This window comes from Monodelphis domestica, chromosome 2 (assembly GCF_027887165.1).
Source record: "Monodelphis domestica isolate mMonDom1 chromosome 2, mMonDom1.pri, whole genome shotgun sequence".
Taxonomy (NCBI): Eukaryota; Metazoa; Chordata; class Mammalia; order Didelphimorphia; family Didelphidae; genus Monodelphis; species Monodelphis domestica.
Genome location: NC_077228.1, coordinates 56062242 through 56082615, shown reverse-complemented (window position 1 = coordinate 56082615; position 20374 = coordinate 56062242). Strand labels below are relative to the sequence as shown.

General features: G+C 38.4%; 1 protein-coding gene across 3 annotated transcripts in view; it reads right to left on the bottom strand.

Moving 5' to 3' along the window:
• The window catches only part of DDR2 (discoidin domain receptor tyrosine kinase 2), a 226503-nt gene that overhangs the window by 98071 nt on the left and 108058 nt on the right, over positions 1-20374 (bottom strand). For all 3 annotated transcript variants that reach the window (XM_056815465.1, XM_056815466.1, XM_007480672.3), the window contains one exon: positions 1634-1742. In XM_056815465.1, coding sequence (XP_056671443.1) covers positions 1634-1742 — 109 coding nt within the window. The remainder of the gene's footprint in view (positions 1-1633; positions 1743-20374) is intronic.

The window sequence follows — 20374 nt, the reverse complement described above, 5'->3', positions numbered from 1 at the left end:
CTTTTCTTTCTTTGAATCCTTAGTGCTTAGCAAGTAGCCTGGCAAGCATTAAAGATTTAATAAAATGTTGATAACTGACTGACTATGACATTCCACCACTATCCCTCCCCCAAAGTAAACACATTTGCCTACATTATCCAGTTGTCAAAGGGAAAGGGCTAAAGCACCTCTCACTAAGAAGGGCAACATTGAGCTGAGGCACCTAGGTGTGCCAAGTCCAAAGGCAATCCTTCTGGCAGAACCATCAATGTTCTGCCATTTTTTCGTGCTCTTGCAGCCTGGAGATACTTATTCCCCAGATGTTCCCAGATGCCTCTCTGGTGGTATCTGCCTGCTTTTATTCCTGACCCCCATGTTCCAAAACCCCAGTGTCTCACTTTTAGCCTTTTCCCCTTTTCCTTGAGTAAAAACACAGCATTCTAAAGGTCTATTACTTGATGCATTAGTGTCTGGTCTGATTATTTTCTGGAAACCTTCTAAAGTACCACCAGTCAGGGGGGATATAGGCAAATTATAAGAGTCTAGTGGATTCCTGATTTGGACGTGGGAAAACATGAGTTCAAATCCTGATTCAAATATTAGCTGGGTGACCCTGGCAAGTCACTAAAAATTTCTGCCTGCCTCAGTTCCCCATAGTGTAAAATGGGGGAAATAATAGTACCTACATTCACAGTGAAGATCAAGTGAGTTAATGTGTATAAAACAGTTTATAAATCTTAAAACACTAAATGCTAGCAACTAAATAGATGACGGGACTAGTTGACCCCTAATTCTGATATTGAGTTCTCTGTATCTAAAATGGAAAAGAATGGTGTATCAGTACTAAAGAGGCATTAACCTATTTCTGTCTTGTTTGGAGTCTAGATCTGCACCCCCTCTGAGCTTCTTACTTTGATGGATTATTTGATAGACTTGGTATTCTATAGCAGTAAGAAGGGAAAGGAAGAAATAATTTTCTAGTATTCTCACAAATGCCATCAGAGAAAAAGCAAAACAGACAACATGCTCCAAGAGCCTGATGACATGCCCCTGTGCTTCCTCCTAGAATTTCTGAGTAAATGTCTGTCCAGTTGAATATTTACTTTTGAGCCCAGTTGTGCCCTATGGAAGATGGGCACTTGGTGGCAGAGCCCCATCACCATCTCCAAAGCCCAGAGAGTCAAAAGTGCTATACAACATCATAGGACAAGGATGGGCATTAATTAATTAATTAAATTAATTTATTAATTTATTATATAAATTATATATATAAATTAATTAAATTAATTAAATAAAAATTAAATAGTTTGGGAACCCCTAAACGGTCAAACCCAGTACATCCCCTGAGGCAGCGGGCAAGCATCCTTTCTTACTGTTCTTCCCCAAAGTTGAAGACATGGGGTCTGGCTCTTTGCCCCATCCTTCTCCAACTCCCCCTCTCTCCATGTCGGAAGTGATCACTCAGTTAAGTAGACTTATAGGAAGCATTTCAGGTCTTAGCCCTCATCGTGTCTGTCTCTACCACAGAAGCAAAGAGATTAATGATCCTCTGGACACCTAGGTCAGGGCTGCTTCCAAGGAAAACATTTCTCAGGACTAGCATCTGCCTGTGAAGTTGGGGTGAATCCAGTGGGATGGTGGGTGGCTGGGTTACCTGGATTAACCTGAGCTTTGGTAACACTCAAGATGGGAGGCAGCAGCAGCAGCACCAAGGGCAATTTGGAAAAGGGGGTCATCTCAGCAGGTAGTGTCAGCGCTGGAGTCTGCAGGCCCACCGGAAAGACAATGGAGACAGAGACACAAAGAGAGAGACAGAGGTAAGTAAGACAGTGAAAGTAATAATATTGGGTATTCATATAACATTTTATAATTTGAAAATTGCTATACATATATTATGCTACTTGCTTCTCCCCAGGATAACCAGATATTATTATCCACATTTGAGAAATGAGAAAACAAGCTCAGAAATTCTCAAGATTAGTCAGCTGGTCAGTGCCAGAGGCAAGATTTGAAACCAGGTTTCTCCTGGCTCCATGTTCTTGTTGTTCAGTCATGTCAGATTCTTTATGGTCCTGTTTGGGGTTTTCTTGGCAAGGACACCACAGTTATTTTCCATTTCCTTCTCCAATTCATTTTATAGATGAAGAAACTAAGGCAAAATAGGATTAAGTGACTTGCCCAGAGCCATATAGCTATTAAGGGTCTGAGGCCAGATTTGAACTCAGAAAGATGAGTCTAGGCTAAGCATTCTATCCACTGTGCCACCTAGCTGTCTGACTCCATATTCAGGGCTTAACAAAAGTCATAGGTCAATACCATATATTGGTACCAAACGAAACCATAAATAGATTTCAGGGGGTCCATTAACTTGAATGGGGGAAAATCTTTATTTTCATTATCCCCTAACTGAAATTTATCATTTCTTTCAATTGTGAAATTAAAAAAAAAAAAGAACAAGCATTATTCTGAAAATGAGTCCAGAAGTTTCATCAGATTGCCAAAGGAGTACCTGATACAAGACATTAAGAACCTGCATTTTAGGGAAATAATTTCAAAGTTCCCTTCTCATTGAGGCATCTGCCTTCTTTGTGAGTCCCTTCTCTTTACAAGGCGAGTTGTGTGGTGACTATCATTTTGAGTTGGGAAATACACACATACGTACATTCTTATACACAAATGTATAAGTCCATCTAATTCTCTGTATCTCACCATAGATTCCATTTGGATGACAGAGCTTGAATAATGCATATTTCAGAGACCTGGGTTGCTGCCAGGAGCAAGAACAGTCTGTTTTCATGAATGAATCCCCAAGATAAACAACATATTAAAAGAAATACACCAACATTTGCACATACACACACACACACACACACACACACACACACACACACAATCTACCCAAACATCTCCCTTGGCTTTGGTGTGGATTAAGAGAAAGTCCCAAGTTTCTAGTTGCCAGCAATTAACCCTGTGTGTGTTTCTGTGTATGAGAAGAGAGAGAGAGAGAGAGAGAGAGAGAGAGAGAGAGAGAGAGAGAGAGAGAGAGAGAGAAACACAGGCAAAGACAGAGACAGAGAGAAAGAGAGAGATAGAGAGAGGGGGAGAGAAAAAGACAGACAGATAGACCGACAGACAGACTGTTAGGGAATGGAAGGATGTCTGAGCTATTTAAGAGTGTGCAAAGTCCTGGCAATCTGATCAGACATTTTTTAATGTCTTCTGGGGCAAGGGGATGAGGAAGTGAGTTGAAAGGCCTACAAGCCTTTGTCATTGATGCTTCCTTCCCAAGGGTTAGGTAACTACCTCCATTTGTATAGTGAGAGACAATTAAAACCCATCTTAGAATTAATAGTGTGTATTGGTTCCAAGGCAGAAAAACAAATAGTAAGAGCAAAGCAATTGTGATTTTGACCTGTCACAGTTAGAAAGTGAGGCCAGATTTGATCTATGCTGCTTACTTATACTTTTTAATGACTGTAGATTGCCTTAGACCATGAGTCATAAGAGTAGCAAGATGGTGGTTACAAAGGAGTCAGTTAACCCATCCCTGTCATCTTCTACCACCCAATCAGAAAACAATACCTAAGGCTATTCTAATCAGATCCACTAGTCTCTCCTAAGAGCCCAACATGTATAAACCACTGTAAAATAGGGGAACTGGACTCTTCTAGCACTCAAGAATCACATATAGAGGAAAAAAAACTGTGGATTTGGAGTGGACTCAAAAACCTGCTTCATGATTCTGGGAAAGGACACTATATCTGGGTCTCAATTTCCACATCTATAAAAAATAGGATAATAAACCTTATACTACCTACTTTACACAGTTGGGAGCATCCAGTGATAAAATGTGCATAAATTGCCTCTAAAAAAGCTACTATTAAATGTGAGCTATTAGCACATGAAAAGAGAGCCTGGCCTCCAGAAAACTGTTTTTGAGGGGGTGGAAAAAAACTCCCTAACACCAAAATCCTACCATCATTCATTGGCTGATACTTGAACTTCCAAGGCCTTTAAATTTATCATTAGAGACAAGACTTAAAATGTAAAACTGTGATCCTTGATTTAAATTCACACAAGTAAATTCAAAGACAGGGCAGCTAGGTGGTGCAGTAGATAGAATACTGGGCTGAGTTAGAAAGACTCATCTTTGTAAGTTCCAGCCTTAGACACTTATTAGTTGTGTGATCCTGGACAATTTACTTAACCCTGTTTGCCTCAGTTTCCCCATCTGGAAAATGGACTGATGAAGAAAATGGCAAACCACTCCAGTATCCTTGCTAAGAAAATTCCAAATGGGGTCACAGAGAGGCAGACAAAACTGAAAATGACTGAACAATAGTATTATAGATCTAGAATTGTAAAGCACTTCAAAGGCCATCTAGTATAACACTCTCATGTTAAATAAAAAGAAATCAGAGGCCTGGAAAGTGAACTGATTTGCCAAAGACAGAGTATTGAACATAAGATGTGGAAATTGAACCTGGCCCCCCTGGTTCAGCAAAGGTCCTTTTTCTAAAGTACCATGTTTCCTTCCTTCTGTAACTAATATTTCCTTTATGAAATATGTTGATAATGCTATAAGTGTGGAGATCACTGAATTAGTCAATTACCACATCCCAAAGGCATATTCTAACCCAGTGGTTTTCAAAGGTTTCCATAGAATAGAAAATTGTGCATTGTTTTTTATGAATTATAGAACATTCAAACCATACAACTGTGATGGCAAACATGGTAAATATCACTGATCATTTAACCATGTGAGGACACCTTTATTGAATAATTAATCAATGCTGTGAAAAGTCCTTGGTCAATTTATAAATCCTTGAACACCTCAGAATGAAATGGGAAGCCATTGCACAATAAGTATATTTAGTTTGGTTGAAATTTAGTTTTTACTTGTGGGCTTTATATTGTTGCTCAATCATTTTTCAGTTGTGGTTTACTCTTTGTGACCCCATTTGGGGTTATCTTGGCGAAGATACCAAAGTGGTTTGCCATTTACTTCTCTAGTTCATTTTACAGATGAGGAACTGAGACAAACATAAAAGAAGTGACTTGCTCAGGGTCACACAGCTAATAAGTATTTGAGGCTGGATCTGAACTCAGGAAAAAGAGTTCTTCTCAACCCTCCTTGACAAAGAGAAGACCTCACAATGTTCAGAGGGTCAGATGATTTGGAATATTTTTTTCTATCAGTGTCTTACTCAGCAATATCATCCAAATAGCTGATGCAGTATCTAGATTAAGCCAAAGACAAATAAGACACACTAGGAAATATTGCCTCCAAACTATTCAAGAGATAGCTAGACAGCTCAGGGGTTGGACCTGTGAACTATGAAAACTTAAGTTCGAATTTCACCTCAGATACTTCTAGCTATATGATTCTGGGCAAATCATTTAATCTTTCTAGACTATAACTTCCTAATCTGGGAAATAGAGATAATGGCATATACTGCACAGAATTCTTGTGAGGATTAAATGAGATAACACATGAAAGAAAACAAAAAACAAAAGTTAAAGTAATGTATGAATTCAATCTATCACTATTATTAAATATTATTTAAAGCGATCACATTTTTAAAAAATCTACATTGTGGAACAATTCTGAGGGATCTATGAGAAAGAACACTATCCACATTCAGAGGAAAAACTGTGGGAGTAAAAACACAAAAGAAAAACAACTGCTTGATTACATGGGTCGAGGGGATATGATTGGGGATATAGATGCTAAATAACCATCCTAGTGCAAACATCAACAACATGGAAATGGGCTCTGATCAAAGACACATGTAATATCCAGTGGAATTATTGGCTACCAGAAGGGTGGGTGGAGAGGAGGGAGGGAAAGAATACAATTCTTGTAATCAAAGAATAATGTCCTAAATTGATGAAATAGAATTAATTTTTTTTTAAAAATCTACATTGTGCCTAAGAGGAATTCCATGAATGCCCTACAAAAGGGAGTAAAGAACAATCAAGATCTATGGGTATTTATTTCTTAGGTGCATGCTTGAGCTCACTTTTCCCTAGACTCTGAATATGGGAGGATATGACACAGACTTTTTGAGAGATTTTTTCTACCAATTGTTCTTACTATATTACCTTAATAAATATCCCTTTATAAAAGCTAATTGCATCTGACTAACTAATTGACTAATTGTTATAAACTGATAATCATGGAGGGAAAGATATTGGTGGGGGCTTCTAAGCTATATAGAATTAGGCACTCCCTTTATGAGTATCACCCATGCTCTGCATCCAGTGAAGAAAATCATATGGTACTTCAAGAGGTACAGAACCAGTGTGGGTAAGGGTTGGGATAGTAATCCCAGAATCCACATGTAGATAAAAAAAAAAGAGATTTGAAGATATATAGATATCTTTAAAGAGGAGAGTAAATGAAAGGAACAGAATGGAGAGATTGGAAACAGCCCAAACAAAATCCCAGAGTTTCACATTTTTTAATTGACCAGTGCTTCATATGAAAGAGGATTGTCAAAAAACAAAACAAACTCAATTCACAGTCCAAACTCTATTCTCAGTCCCTGTGGACTAACACTCACTTTCCTTTAAAGAACGCCATGCCATAGTGATCTCTGGCTCTGCCCCAAAGACCTGAAGCCACTAAAATGGTTCAACAACTCCATTGCCCCAGAGATACAATGTCTTAGCCCAGAGATTTGTAGTTAGCATCAGGATGCTAAATCTCCTGAAGATTGAGAGAAGAGGGAAGGAGTTGGGAGGTCCTTATGAGGTGCCTTTAAGGGATGAGAGTATTGCCTTTGGAGATGTAAATAAATTTTCACCAACCCTTTTCTGAAATCCATATTGGGTAATGTTATTGTGATGATGGGAGTCATCAGAACTTGTTCCCAAACACATGCTTCAGTGATGTAGTGAAGAATTCCCAAAGGTAAGGAAGGGAGTCTCCTTTGGAATGGGTTTCTAGTAGCTAGAGGTCATTAAAACTTCATTGTCTATTCTGAACAGTGCCCTTTTGTCTCTCTGTCTGTCTGTCTAACAGAATCTCAGGGAAAGCAAAGGAACTAGAAGCTATCTAATCCAATCTGGACCTGAATCAGAATCCCTACTATAATAACATCCCTGACAAGTTGTTATCTAATCCTCACCTGAAAATCTCCAATTAGGGACAGCCTACTCTCTCCCAAGGCAGTCCATCATACTTGATAATAATTATATGTAACTATAAAAATGTAACATATACAAGAATAATATAGTTACACATAATTATAATAAGCTCTGCTGGCTTCCTATTTCCTCCAGGATCAAATATAAAATCTTCTGGCATTCAAAGCCCTTCATAACCTAGATCCCCAATAAGTTTCTAGTCTTCTTACACCTTATACCCCCTTTTATTTTTCAATTTAATCAGTGATCAGTCAATCTATATATTTATTGAGTGCCTACTACATATACAAGTTTTTCATATTTTAAAAATAAAATTATCTTTTATAACAATGATTTGGATGCATACAGATATATTTTGTATCAAGTTAAATGTGAAATGTTTCTCTGGCATCACCCAGTATGTTTCCTTGCCCTAAACTTTGTCACCTATTTTCACTTACACCCTTTTTGATACTTTTCAACTTAGTGATACTGGCTTCCCTCTTCCACAAACAAGGCACTCCATCTGTTGCCTTCAAGAATTTTCTCCTGTTGTCCCCCAGTCCTGAAATGTTCTCCTTCTTCATCTCTGCCTCCTGGCTAAAATTTTTCCTCTTATTTCCAGTGCTTCCCTCAGTTAATTATTTCCTATTTATCCTGTATACAGTTTATTGTATGTGGTCATTTTTAATGTTTCTTCCACTCAACTGTAGGCTCCTCGAGGCCAGAGATTGTCTTTTGCCTTTCTCTGTATCTCTAGCCCTCAGCATAGTGATTTGTATATAGTGATGTTTAATACATTCTTAACTGTCTGTCTTTGTATATGTAAATATGTTTGGGTATAGGGTTATGCGTGCATGTGAATATATCTCTAAAATGAAAAAAATCAGCAATTTTTGAGATCACTTCACTCTCCCCCTCCATGCATCACTAGCAAGAGATTAGATAGCCCTCAGCCGTGCTGCTGAGGTCATGGGGTAAGTTAAAGAACTAATCATCTTTTCTATCCAAGATGGTGCCCTGTTTCCCATTATTCCTTGCAACGCTAAACAGAGGGGGAATTTACTTTCTTAAGCTAAGTCAATAAATGTGAGCCAGTCCAGAGCTAAGTTCTTTTTTTTTCTTCTTCAAGAGTAGGCATGAGTTATGACTTGCCTCCCTTCTAACCCCAGGATTTTCAAATAAAGCTAGAGGTATGCTTCTTAAAGAAAAGCAAAGACATCTTATGGTCAGTCTATTGCAATAAATATTAGGGAGAACTTACAATGTTAGATGGTGGGGGAGTACAATGATCAAACTACCCCTTCTTGATGAAAGGGCGATGGACTCAAGATGCAGAATGAGACATATTTTCAGGCATCATCAATGTGGGAAATTGTTTTGCTAGATTACACATGATCTGATTCATGATAGGCTTTTTGTCTTGCTCTGTTTCTCTTTTTTTTTCAGTGTGAGGAGGAGGTAGGAGGAAAAGAATATAAATATTTATCAATTTTAAAAATAAAATACAAATTTCAAAAAGGATCCAGTGAAATAATACTATAAATAATAATCTCTCCCAGCATCTATAAAAGATGATTCAATTTACAAAAATTCAAATTATATACAACTTTTCAGGAACACAGCTATTGCAAAAAAGCAAGTAATAGTCCTGATGGGAAGACAGTCCCTATAAACAAAGCCTATCTTCCCAGCATCAAAAGCCAAGGTCAATCTTTAGTGACCCCCACTTCGCTAAGGGACAGAAATCTAAAACATTTTCCATCATACTAAGCTGAAGAAGTACCAACTCTTCTGGAAAATTGGCCACATCTGTCAGCTGGGGATTTTCCACTCCTGGATTGGCCCTTTCTGTATCTCCCAGAAAGAAACCAGTTTGGACCTTTCAAAATGGAAAGAATCTGGATGAAGGTAAGAAAGAGTGAATGAAGTACAATGGGAAATGAGATATTAGTATTATTTGTGTCTTTCTAATACATTCTGGGTTCATTTTTAGGTATTTCTTACTAAAATCTTTATTCCCCCCCCACACACACACACACACTTGGAGTTTCCCATAAGAGGAGCATAAGAATTTGTCTAACGTTTTTATAAAGGATCATAGGCATATGTTTAGACTAACAGAATGTTGAATGTCACATAGGTTTTACTTATTCTCCTAAATCCAAAGGATTAGCACCAAAATCTATGAATGATCAACATACTTATACTTCCCTCTCCACTGGGCATCTGCTTTCCTCAGAGAACTATATAGTCTTTCAGACTTAAAATAGTTTGCTGATTGGTCTACCCCAGGAACCCCAAAAGAGAAAGGGCTTGAGGTTTCATGAGAGTCAAAGAATTCCCTCTTCCGGTGGGTTGGCACCTATCAAGGTACTCTTTAATTTTCTTTTTTCTTTTATTTAATTTTTTTCCCATCTTCTTTTTATTTGGGACTCTATAATTTTCTAGTCTTAAAATGCTACTTTGGGTGAAGCTGTATTCAAGAGACAAGAACTTTCTTGGTAGAGTAGGTGCTTAATAAGTGCTTAACTTGTCTTGACTTGACAAGGAATTAAGCAATTCTATCTACTCTATATACTTTTGAATAGTAGTGGGTTATTGCTCAGCTCTAAGACCTCCTTTTCTTCTACCATCATTTTTATTGGTCCCAACTCCTTGTCTTCTATATCTCTGTCTCTCTTTTTCTGAGGATTGATCCTACTCTTCTATGGGGTTCCGTGGTTCCGTTGGCCTCCTTTTGGGTTCTAGTGACTGTGTAAGGCTCTAGTTCCCCATAAGTCTCTGTTTCCATCTGGAATTGGATATACCTGGCTCTCTATGACTTATATGTACCCAAGACCCTCTCCTGGGAATTTAATTCTTGCCTGAGTGGCCCTTTTCTTTCTGATTTTGTCTCCCTCAATTTGGACTTCTCTTTTAAAGGCTCAGTCTAAGCAAGGTCAGATCTCAGGTATGAGTTTCAGTAACAGTGAGCTATAGAAACTCTACTGAGTTTCACCACCATCGCAATTTATAAGCTGGATATTTGAGTCAATGGCAGAACTAGGGATAAAAAAGCATCTAGGAAAATTCAAGGTCATACCTTATCAAAGAGATTGTGCCATGTTAAGAAGAAAGAAAGGCCAAGGGGAACTGATGGAGGTCTATTTGGAGTATGCGAAGGAGACAACATTAGAATAGGGGCTTTCCATTAAAATGGAAACAGGAATGTGAATGGGGCTGAGTGTGTGTACATATGTATGCACACACATATATACAAGCACATACATATACATATTTATATTCAACATGCACAGACATTTGCAAGGAAATATGCCATGTGAATTTTGTCCATGCAATACGGTGCTTACATGTGCACCTGCATGTGTCTTTGCCTGAGTAGGATTAGAGTTTGGCCGAGTTGTGATTGTGGTGAAGAATGAGAACATGTGACTTTGCACTGTATGTTTTAATTCTGGGGGACAGGTCTTTTGAGGCTTGTTTTTCCTCCTCGCTGAGTCATCTCCATTTCAGATTCAGCAAAAGGAGAAGAGCAATCTTGGGAGTATTTAATATTTGGTAAATAAGTATTCAGAAATGAGCTCTGGTTTTGGCAAAGAATTAGCCTCCAAACACACACACACACACACACACACACACACACACACACACACACATAACTGTGTGATCCAAAATAATCCTCACTAAAAAAAAAAAAAAACATTTCCCTCAGCATTGCCAGAGTTTCCCTCCACTCCACATGGAATCTGGGGAATCTCACCCAGGTTCCACTCTCCTCAGGGAGCCCCAACATGACACATCTAGTCCAAACCTTTGGATTAAAAACCCAATCCTAGCTAGAGTTCCAAAAATCACCATTCAACAAATATTGATGATGAGGGTACTGTGTGGGGCTGGGAAGGCTTAGAAATAAGATCCAACTTTACTCCTCAAGAAACCCAGCCACTCTCAAACTAGCACCCTGTGTTTGTCATAGAGTGAGAGGAGCAAGGCTATGGGGGCTGAGCAGGTGGAGGAAGATGCTCCTGATGTACTTTGAAAGAAACCCTGGGATCACTTGATCCATGCCAGGGTTGTGGCAAAAGCTGGGAATGAGTCGATCCAGCCAGCCTCTGACATTCCTTCTAGTAAGGGTAAAGGGGAGCCCAATGGAAACAACAAAGCTGGTGTATCATTGATAAGACCAGCCTAGACATGGCGACAAGTAGAGACAATGATGGTGATGATGATGATGATGGTGAAGATACTGGTGTAAAGGCCAACTGAATGCAGTTTGGAGCACTCTACGTAGGATTAATGTTCCTGGATGTTTTTTTTCCTCTTGGGTTTTCAACATGGTGACTAGAACATTTAAAGATTTTTGTGTTGGCCCTAGGATGCGGCCAGTGCTGTTCCAAAGTCCAGACTCAGCATTTACCAGAAAAGGTAGGATGGGATGATGTTGACACTGCATTCCAGATTCAGTCTAGCATTGCCCATCTGTCTATCCCCCCTGGGCTCACTGCCCTATTCCTAGAGAAGGGATACCCGCTAGCAAACACAAGGATGCGAAAACCTGTTGTAATGGGGCTGAGGAATCACACATCCATCCTGTTTCTTCAGCCCCTAGTAAGAGGTCTTGCACATAATAGGTGCTTCATAAGTACTACATTCAATGAATCCCTAAATGGATATTTGACCCCTATGGTCTGTGAAGGTATGACAGCCCAGGAACTATACACGTTCTGTACCTGCCTTAACTACTATATGACATGGCTTCTCTAGCAAATGCTAAAAATTCTCATTGACTGGCTGACTGGTGGATACCTCAGTTTATACATCTGTAAACAAGGGAAAACAGAACACTTGTAAGAATGCAGTCAACAGGTGGTTTAATAAGAGTTATCCCCATTCCTCTCTCCCATGACCATATGACATCCCTGTCCTTGGATATCTCTCTTTTCCAGTTATCACTCTCCCTACACACATTCTGGCAAGAGGATTTATTTATATGGAAAAAGAGTAATATATAGAAATTTGTCAATTAAATGAAAGCATATAGGAAAGATTCCATGTCCCAAATTCAGTGAGTTCAAGTTATTTGACCTTAATAAACTATATGCCAGGGTATCATCTCATTGTTATTATTATAAATGGGAATTTATACCAAGTGTCCCAAAAAGTCTTGGTGCAAGCATAAGCTTTATTAGTTTAAAACTACACTGACTTTTGGGCCACCCTGTAGAGTAATTAGAAGTTAGCAAAAGGTTTTCTAGACATTTGTCCCTCACAATAACCCTCTTAAGTAGAGGGGGGTGCATTATCTCCATTTTATAGACTATGCCACTCAACCTACCCTAATTTTGTGAAATCGCCAGAAAATGGGATTGTTGAGGGGCTGGTGGCATTCTTTGAAATAAAATGGAGAAATGAAGCAGCATCATAGGTCCCGGGAAGTATAAATGAACTGATTTTCAAAATAGGAGAGGGTGGAGTCTGAAAATTATAGGCTGGTTACTTTGACTATTATTCCTGGAAAAGTCCTAGAACACATTGTTAAAGGGGTGGTTTAGAAAGGATGGTTGTAATCACAAAGAGCCAGCATGTCTTCATTAAGAACAGGCCATACCAAACTAACCACATAGTTATTACACTGGTAAGATCATGGGAACCCTGAAGACTTAGATTTCATCAAGCATCTGACAGTCTTTCATGTTATCTTGATGGACAAGATGCTGAGATAAGGGCTAGATGACAGGAAAATGAAAATAATAATTGGACTTATCCTTATTGAATTAGTACAAGGATAAAATGAGTTAATATATTGCAGGTTCTTAGCAAACCTGAAAGGACTACCTTGATATCAGCTATCATCAACACCATAGAACATTAAGTGAATTCACATCCCAAAGAGGTATCATTCATTGGTCAATGTTTACTTGAAGACCAGTCCATAACAGAGAGTGCCTGGAGGATCTTTATGATTGAACAGCTTGTCAGAAACTTGGATGAAGACATAGATGACTTGTCAACTTTGTAGATGCTAGGAGGGATAGCTAACATATGGGATAATAGGATTATGATTCCACAATCTTGAAAGGCTAAATACAATAATTAGAATTGAGAAAGAAAGAAAGAAAGAAAGAAAGAGAGAGAGAGAGAGAGAGAGAGAGAGAGAGAGAGAGAGAGAGAGAGAGAGAGAGAGAGAGAGAGAGAGAGAGAGAGAGAGAGAGGGAGGGAGGGAGGAAGGAAGGAAGGAAGGAAGGAAGGAAGGAAGGAAGGAAGGAAGGAAGGAAGGAAGGAAGGAAGGAAGGAAGGAAGGAAGGAAGGAAGGAAGGAAGGAAGGAAGGAAGGAAGGAAGGAAGGAAGGAAGGAAGGAAGGAAGATATGACTTGTATGAACTGATATAAGTGAAATGAGTAGAGCCAGAAGAATGATTTCTACAATAACAATACTATAAAAACAACTTTGAAAGTCATAGGAACTCTGAACAACACAATGGAACCAACCACAATTCTAGAGGACTTATGATGAAATATGATAACCACCTCCTCATAGAGCAGAGATGGACTCAGAATGAAGATCAAAACACATATGCACACAAACACATACATGGGGTGGGGGCAGGGGGAATGGAGATAGAGATAGACAGTAGGGTGCCTGAAGTCAGGGAGTCCAAATCTGATCTTAGGCACTAACCATATGATTTTGGGCAAGTCACTTAATTTTGTTTGCCTCAGTTTCTTCATCTATAAAATAAGCTGGAGAAGGAAATGGCAAACCATTCCAGTATCTCTGCTAATAAAAACCTCCAAAAAAGGGTCATAAAGAGTCAGACACAACTGAAAAGACTAAATAATAAACAAGAAAACACATATATAAATATATATTATATATTAAAATATGGGTGGAAAATTAATGTGCAAATGTATTTTGCTTAATAGGTTCTGTTTTTCTTGCTTTTTCAGTGACTGGAGGAGGGAAGGAAAGAAAGATTTTATTTTATTGAATTTTATTCATTCAAAATTCTACTTAATTAAAATTGAATGTAAAATACAAAAATGCATAAGACAATATTTAGTAAGGATGAATGTAAAACTCTTACTGGGGTCAAGAAATGTTTTAAAATTATAGAATGGGTAAGACATTGTTAGAAAAACTTCAAATAGAGATCTAGGGCTTTGGGGAAAGAAAGCTCAATTTGATCCAACAGTGTATTAAAAAAAATCTAATCCTATTAAAAATTGTATTCAGAGATGGATAGTGAAAGATGATAGTCCCGGAGTGCTATGCATTAATGGGGTTGTCTTTGGAGTTGTGCATTCTCTTAGTTTCATTCAGAAAGTGTATCAGCAAGCTGGAGAGTATCCCTAACAGGGCAACCTACAAGTTAAGCAGTCTTAATTTCTTCAGTTGATTTGTACAAAGTATTTTTATTATCTTGTATGAAGGCAAGGAGAAAGAACCCTTGTATCTTTTCTCTCTTGACATGAATGACTCTATCTTTAAACTGACCAATATATCATTGGTAATTGAGCAAGTATGTTCACATCTTTCCTCAGTTCTCAGTATCATTGTCATAGATCCTCTCCAGAGACTTTTCTCTAGGTATTTTTATGTATAGTGATATCAGTACAGTCTATCATCCTATTATCCCTCATTAACATTGGGAAAGTCCACTTTTTTCCAGGTTAACCAAATCCCTGATGGTAAGTCCTTTTGCCACATCACAGAAAGACCAGAACCAAACTTACTATCAGAAAATATGATGCCTTGGATTTCTCCAGCTGTTACTACCACAAATAAGCTGCCTTCATACTCTGAAATTTCCCTCCATGCCTGGTCCCTTCTCATCTTGCAACATCCCCTTCTCATACCATAGCTCCTTCTACAGCTTCCATTTTGAGATTGGCTCAAGCCATCCATGTTTCATTCCCCTACTGGCTATACTTCTGGTTATCCATGCTTTGCCAGCCAGGTCCCATGTGGGTACCTTCTTTTCCACTCCAACTTCTACTTTTCAGCTCCTTTTTATATATTGTCCTCTAAAGGCCTAGACTTGACTTCCTTTTTTGCTTGTCTTTGTATCCTCATTGCCAGGCATGTAATTACTATTTAATAAATGCTTGTTGCCTAAGTTATCCATTTCCCAATACTTCTCAACACTTCATTTCTCTTGACCTACACAATTAACCACTTGCAAGAGTGTGCAATCAATTCCTTTGTAATAGGGAATATTACTGAGTACTTATTTTGTCCTTTATGGGTATTTCCTGTGAAAAAAATCATGGTACCTAAACCCCAAGGTTCTGTGTTTCAAGCATTTCTATGAAGCCAAAGGTGCTGATGGAGTATTATTTTTATTTCCTGAGTCCACAGGACACACAAAAACTTTTGAGTCCTAATAGAAGAATCTACATCCTTGTCCAACTGTCTGAAGTCTCCCTTTTTTTTTCTGGCAACACCTTTTCTGCCCAAGTCCCAGTTCTCCATGTCTCTATGTTTGGTCATGTTGGCCTCATAAAAAAATAACTGAGTTGTAGTTTTTTTAAGCCACACTTTCAGAATCTAGAAGAGATCAGGAAGAGCCTAGAGCATCACCTGGGATGCTGAAATATCTGGCAATGGCAAAGTAACCAGAAGAACAAAGAAAATTAGTTGATGGCCCCCAAAGAAGCCCATTTTCTGTTCTCAAAAAGGATTCTTCTTAATCTAACTTTGGAGCTGAAGCCAAATCCAAAACCCCATGCATGTATCTAGTCTCAGCAGGACAGCCAAAGTGCTTTTTCATTGACTCATTTGGGCTCTCAGAGGAGGCACAGATTCCACTAATGGCTGCACCACTAAATGGCTAGATGACCATCAGATAATACTAATCCAAAAGCAGTCCAGTGCCTTCTAAGACAATCAGCTAGAAGAAGAATTTCATGATTTCAGAACTCCAAGCAACTCTCGGAGTAACCTTTCTATATCTTTAGCATTTTTGCCTTCTTCAGTGAGACTTAAGGAAAGGGGAAATAGAGTATATAATATAAAATCACTGCCCAAGTAGCTAGTTTCCAAATAGTCTCAACTTGGATGCTAACAGAATTTCAGAGAAAGTTTTCCCTTTTTTTGGCATAATACAGTATTTATGAAACAAATGAGTGCAGAGGACATTGCTAGGTGCTACCAAGGATGAAAAGATAGATGAGACAACAGTCTTTAATCTCAAGACACAGTCTTGGCATCCCAACACCAGCACAAGGTGGACACAGTGTTTATTGAAAAAAAATCTATAAATGTCTAGTAAGACTTATGAGGTGTGTATAGCACATGGAGTGATGATGCAAAAGTGATACACGAGTGGTATAATGAAAGTGTCCTAGAAGTTCTGGCTGAGAAACTGTAGAGAACTTCTTAAGGGAGATAGAATTTGCCATGGGACTTGAAGGAGGAGTTAGATTTCAATAGCAGAGGTGAATGAGGGAATATGGCATGAGTATGAGAATGGAAAAGAATGAGCTAGGTTCAGTTAATAAATAAGTAATCCCTTTTAGCCACAGAAAGAATGTAGTGGAAGATAAAGGTGGAAAAATAAGTGGCAGCCAAGAATCATTCAGCAGTTCACAACACCCAAAGAATAGTGGGTCATTCTTCACCAAAGGCCATCAGATCCTAATTGCTCTGAGCCCCACTTGGAAAATTCCCAACATTTAGATAGAAGTTTGACTCACTACCTTAATTTACACATGTCCATGTCTAGTTAACCCCACATTTCTTTGTGGCTAAAGGAATATTCAAGTAATCAAAAGTATTTGTGGAAAGAAGTATATGTTAATCTTTTATTATATGGGTACCAAGAGAAGAAGTTGAGGAAAGATATGAGCTTTTCTTTAAAATTCACTCTTAATGAACTTTTGATCTGAAATCTTAGCTGGTAAAGTTACTCAGCATTTCAAATTATACAAAGTGTTGTTTATGGTATCTCATTTGATCTTCAAAATAATCCTGTGAGGTAGATATTATTACCTCCATTTTATAGACAGGGAAACTGAGACACTTGGCAGTTAAGTAATTGCCTAGCATAACATAGCTAGTAGGCATCTGAGTTGGGATTTGAATTTAAGATATTTCTGACTCCAAGAGCATCACTTAGTTGTCACCTAAAGAAAATATGATGGAAGACAAGGTTTCAGAAAAATCTGAAAAGGTTTGTATGAACTGATGCAGAGTAAAATTAATGGAACCAACAGAATACTTTATATAGTGATGTCCACATTGTAAAGGCAAACAATTTTGAAAGACCTAAGAACTCTCATCCACAAAATGCCCAGAGAAGATTCCAGAGGACCAGTGGTGAAAAATGTACTCAACTCCTGACAGAGATGTGATGGACTCAGGGTACAGAATAAAACATACTTTTGGCATGACCAGTACAGGAATGTGTCTTGCTTTACTATGCATATTTTTATGAATTTTGTTTTTCTTTTTTCTTTCCAATTGTATGAGTATGTGTGTGGAAAGGGGAATTCTTAATTGAAAATATATAGTTAAAAATTATTCTATCTCATCTTTCTGCTTCCTCCAGCTTCCAAAACCCATAAAATAGCATTCCTCGGGCACTCAGTTTTACTGAAAGGTAATCATTATGGCAGGTCCATAAATCTTGGTGTCTTTTCTCTATCCTGATCCATTGTCTGTCCTATATAGGGCTGACTTCCCTTTTCCCTCATCTCTGTTTCTCCCTTCACATTCATAATATTCATGGGACTTTGCCAAAATTATCCCATCTTAAACACAAATAGAAATTTATTCTTCTTCACCATCCTTTGAGTTAGCATCGTTGAGTATGCATTCCCATTCCTGTTTCCTTAGCTGGTTATCTCAGAAACCAATTGGTGTAGAAAGTATAAGTTTATTTAAGGCTATTAAACATCTGTAGACTCCATCTCCATTAAGAAACTTCCCCCCTGAGCCAAATCCTTGGCTTTTAGTTTAATCTATATAAAGAGCCTTCTCTTTCTCATCCAGCCAGGATCACTGCTATTCACATCCCATTCCTTGCTTTTGATAGGTTACCGGCCTCAAGACTCCAGCTCTCTGTCTCCAAGTATGAGGCAAAGATTCTTCCCTCCCTTGCTCCTCATCAAAATCCCAGCCTTGCATGCTGAACGTTCCTAGGTCAGTCTCTTTTTTGCCCTCCCTCCATCTCCCACAGGAATGTTCATTCAGACCTAGCCTAGAGAATTAGACAAGATGAAGAAAGAGAATGTCTTGATTATATGTCTTTTTAATAGACAGTGGGGTCCCCTGTCGCCAGTAATGGTTACTGAGGCATCATTCTCTGCTGTAATGAGGACATAGGAGACAGTCTCTCTTTCTGGGTCCCATAAACTTGCAGCTCCTCCAAGATGTTTTTCCCATGCGCTCCAATAACAGTTCACATATAGCATTTTACAAAATGTTCTTGTTGTAATAATTCAGTGAGGTGAATTGCCTAAGTATTAGCATTTCCATCTTAGAGGCAAGGAAACAGAGATCTAAAAAGATAAGGTGAATTGTTCAAATGCTAAGTATTTCTATAGTAATTCAAGACAACAAACTGTGGTAGAGTCCCCATCATGTGGCACAATGTAGGTACTTAATAAATGTGTTAGGTAGGCACAGAAGACAAAGATAAAAATCAATCATTAATAAATTTATATTCTAGGGAATAAAGGAAGGAAGGAAGGAAGGAAGGAAGGAAGGAAGGAAGGAAGGAAGGAAGGAAGGAAGGAAGGAAGGAAGGAAGGAAGGAAGGAAGGAAGGAAGGAAGGAAGGAAGGAAGGTGGCTAGATAAAAATAAAGAACAGTTAGATACAAGCAGAAAGATATAGAGATGGATTGATAGAGTTGACATAAATGGCATAGATATAAATATATTAGGAAAGATCAGGGAGGTTTCATGTAGAAGGAGGTTTTCTCTTCTATTTCCTACAATGTACATAATACTTCAGGTCCTTCAAAAAATTCAGGATTTCATTGGCATGAGTGCTCCCCTCTACCCATGAAATTGCAACCTCTTCACATCTTTTAAATAGTCTTTATTAATTTCTGAGGCCAAAAATTCATCTGCAGGAGAGTCAGCTTTCTGTTGTAGATGGGTCCCTTTGCACCAAATTCAACTATCCCTTGCTGCCATTGGACCTGCCCCCAAAGTCTCTCCAGATATTTAGGATAAGCCAAGGATGTAGCACTTTGAGAACCCAAGGTCACTTCCATTCTGCCACATAATATACAAGGAGGATTTAAATAGAACTCAACACTGTTCAATAAATGCTTGCCTGCCAGATCTTTCATTGACTCCTGCCAGATTGGGTTTCTAAGAGCCTATCTCATTCATTTCCCATTTCCCTTTATTCTATTTACCTAGAAAGGCAATATGATCAGTTGGAAGAATGCTAGATTTGGAGTCAGAAGTGGTTGTTGTTGTTGTTGTTGTTGTTGTTGTTGTTGTTGTTGTTGAGTCATTTCGGTAGTATCTAACTCTTTCTGACCCCATGTTGAGGTTTTCTTGGCACAGATACTGAAGTTGTTTGCCATTTCCTTCTCCAGTTCATCATACAGATGAGGAGCTGAGGCAAACAAAGGTAAATCACTTGCCCAGGATTACATAGCTAATAAGTCTCTGAGCCCAGATTTGAACTCATGAAGATGAATTTTCCTGATTCCAAGCCCACTGCTTTACTTTACCTAGCACTCAGTTTCAAATTCCAGCTCTGACAATGGGACCCTTACCAAGGCATAATTTTTTCAGGCTCTTGGTTTACTCATCTGTAAAAGAAAAGGATTAAACTATAAAATCTAAGTTCCCTCTGTCACTAAACATATGACCCTGAAGATTTAACAATACTATTCAGTATCTGATGGCCAGGTAAGTGGCACAGTAGATAGAGCACCAATCCTGGAATCAGAAAGACTTGAATTCAAATCCAGCCTCAGACACTTACTGGCTGTATAAATCTGGGCAAGTCACTTCACTCCGTTTCCTCATCTGTAAAATTAATTGGAGAAGGAAATGACAAACTGCTCCAGTATATTTGCCAAGAAAACCCCAAATGGAGTCACAGAGAGTTATAAACAAAAATGACTCAACAACAACAATAATACAAATTGAAAACACAAATTGCTCTGCTGTCTAAAAACCTGTAGTAGAACCCAGCCCCACTGTCTTTTGAATAAAGATCATATCCTTGGGATAGAAAGATTTACATCCCAGCCATGAATTGTTTACAACAAATCACCAAAGATAGAAATCCAA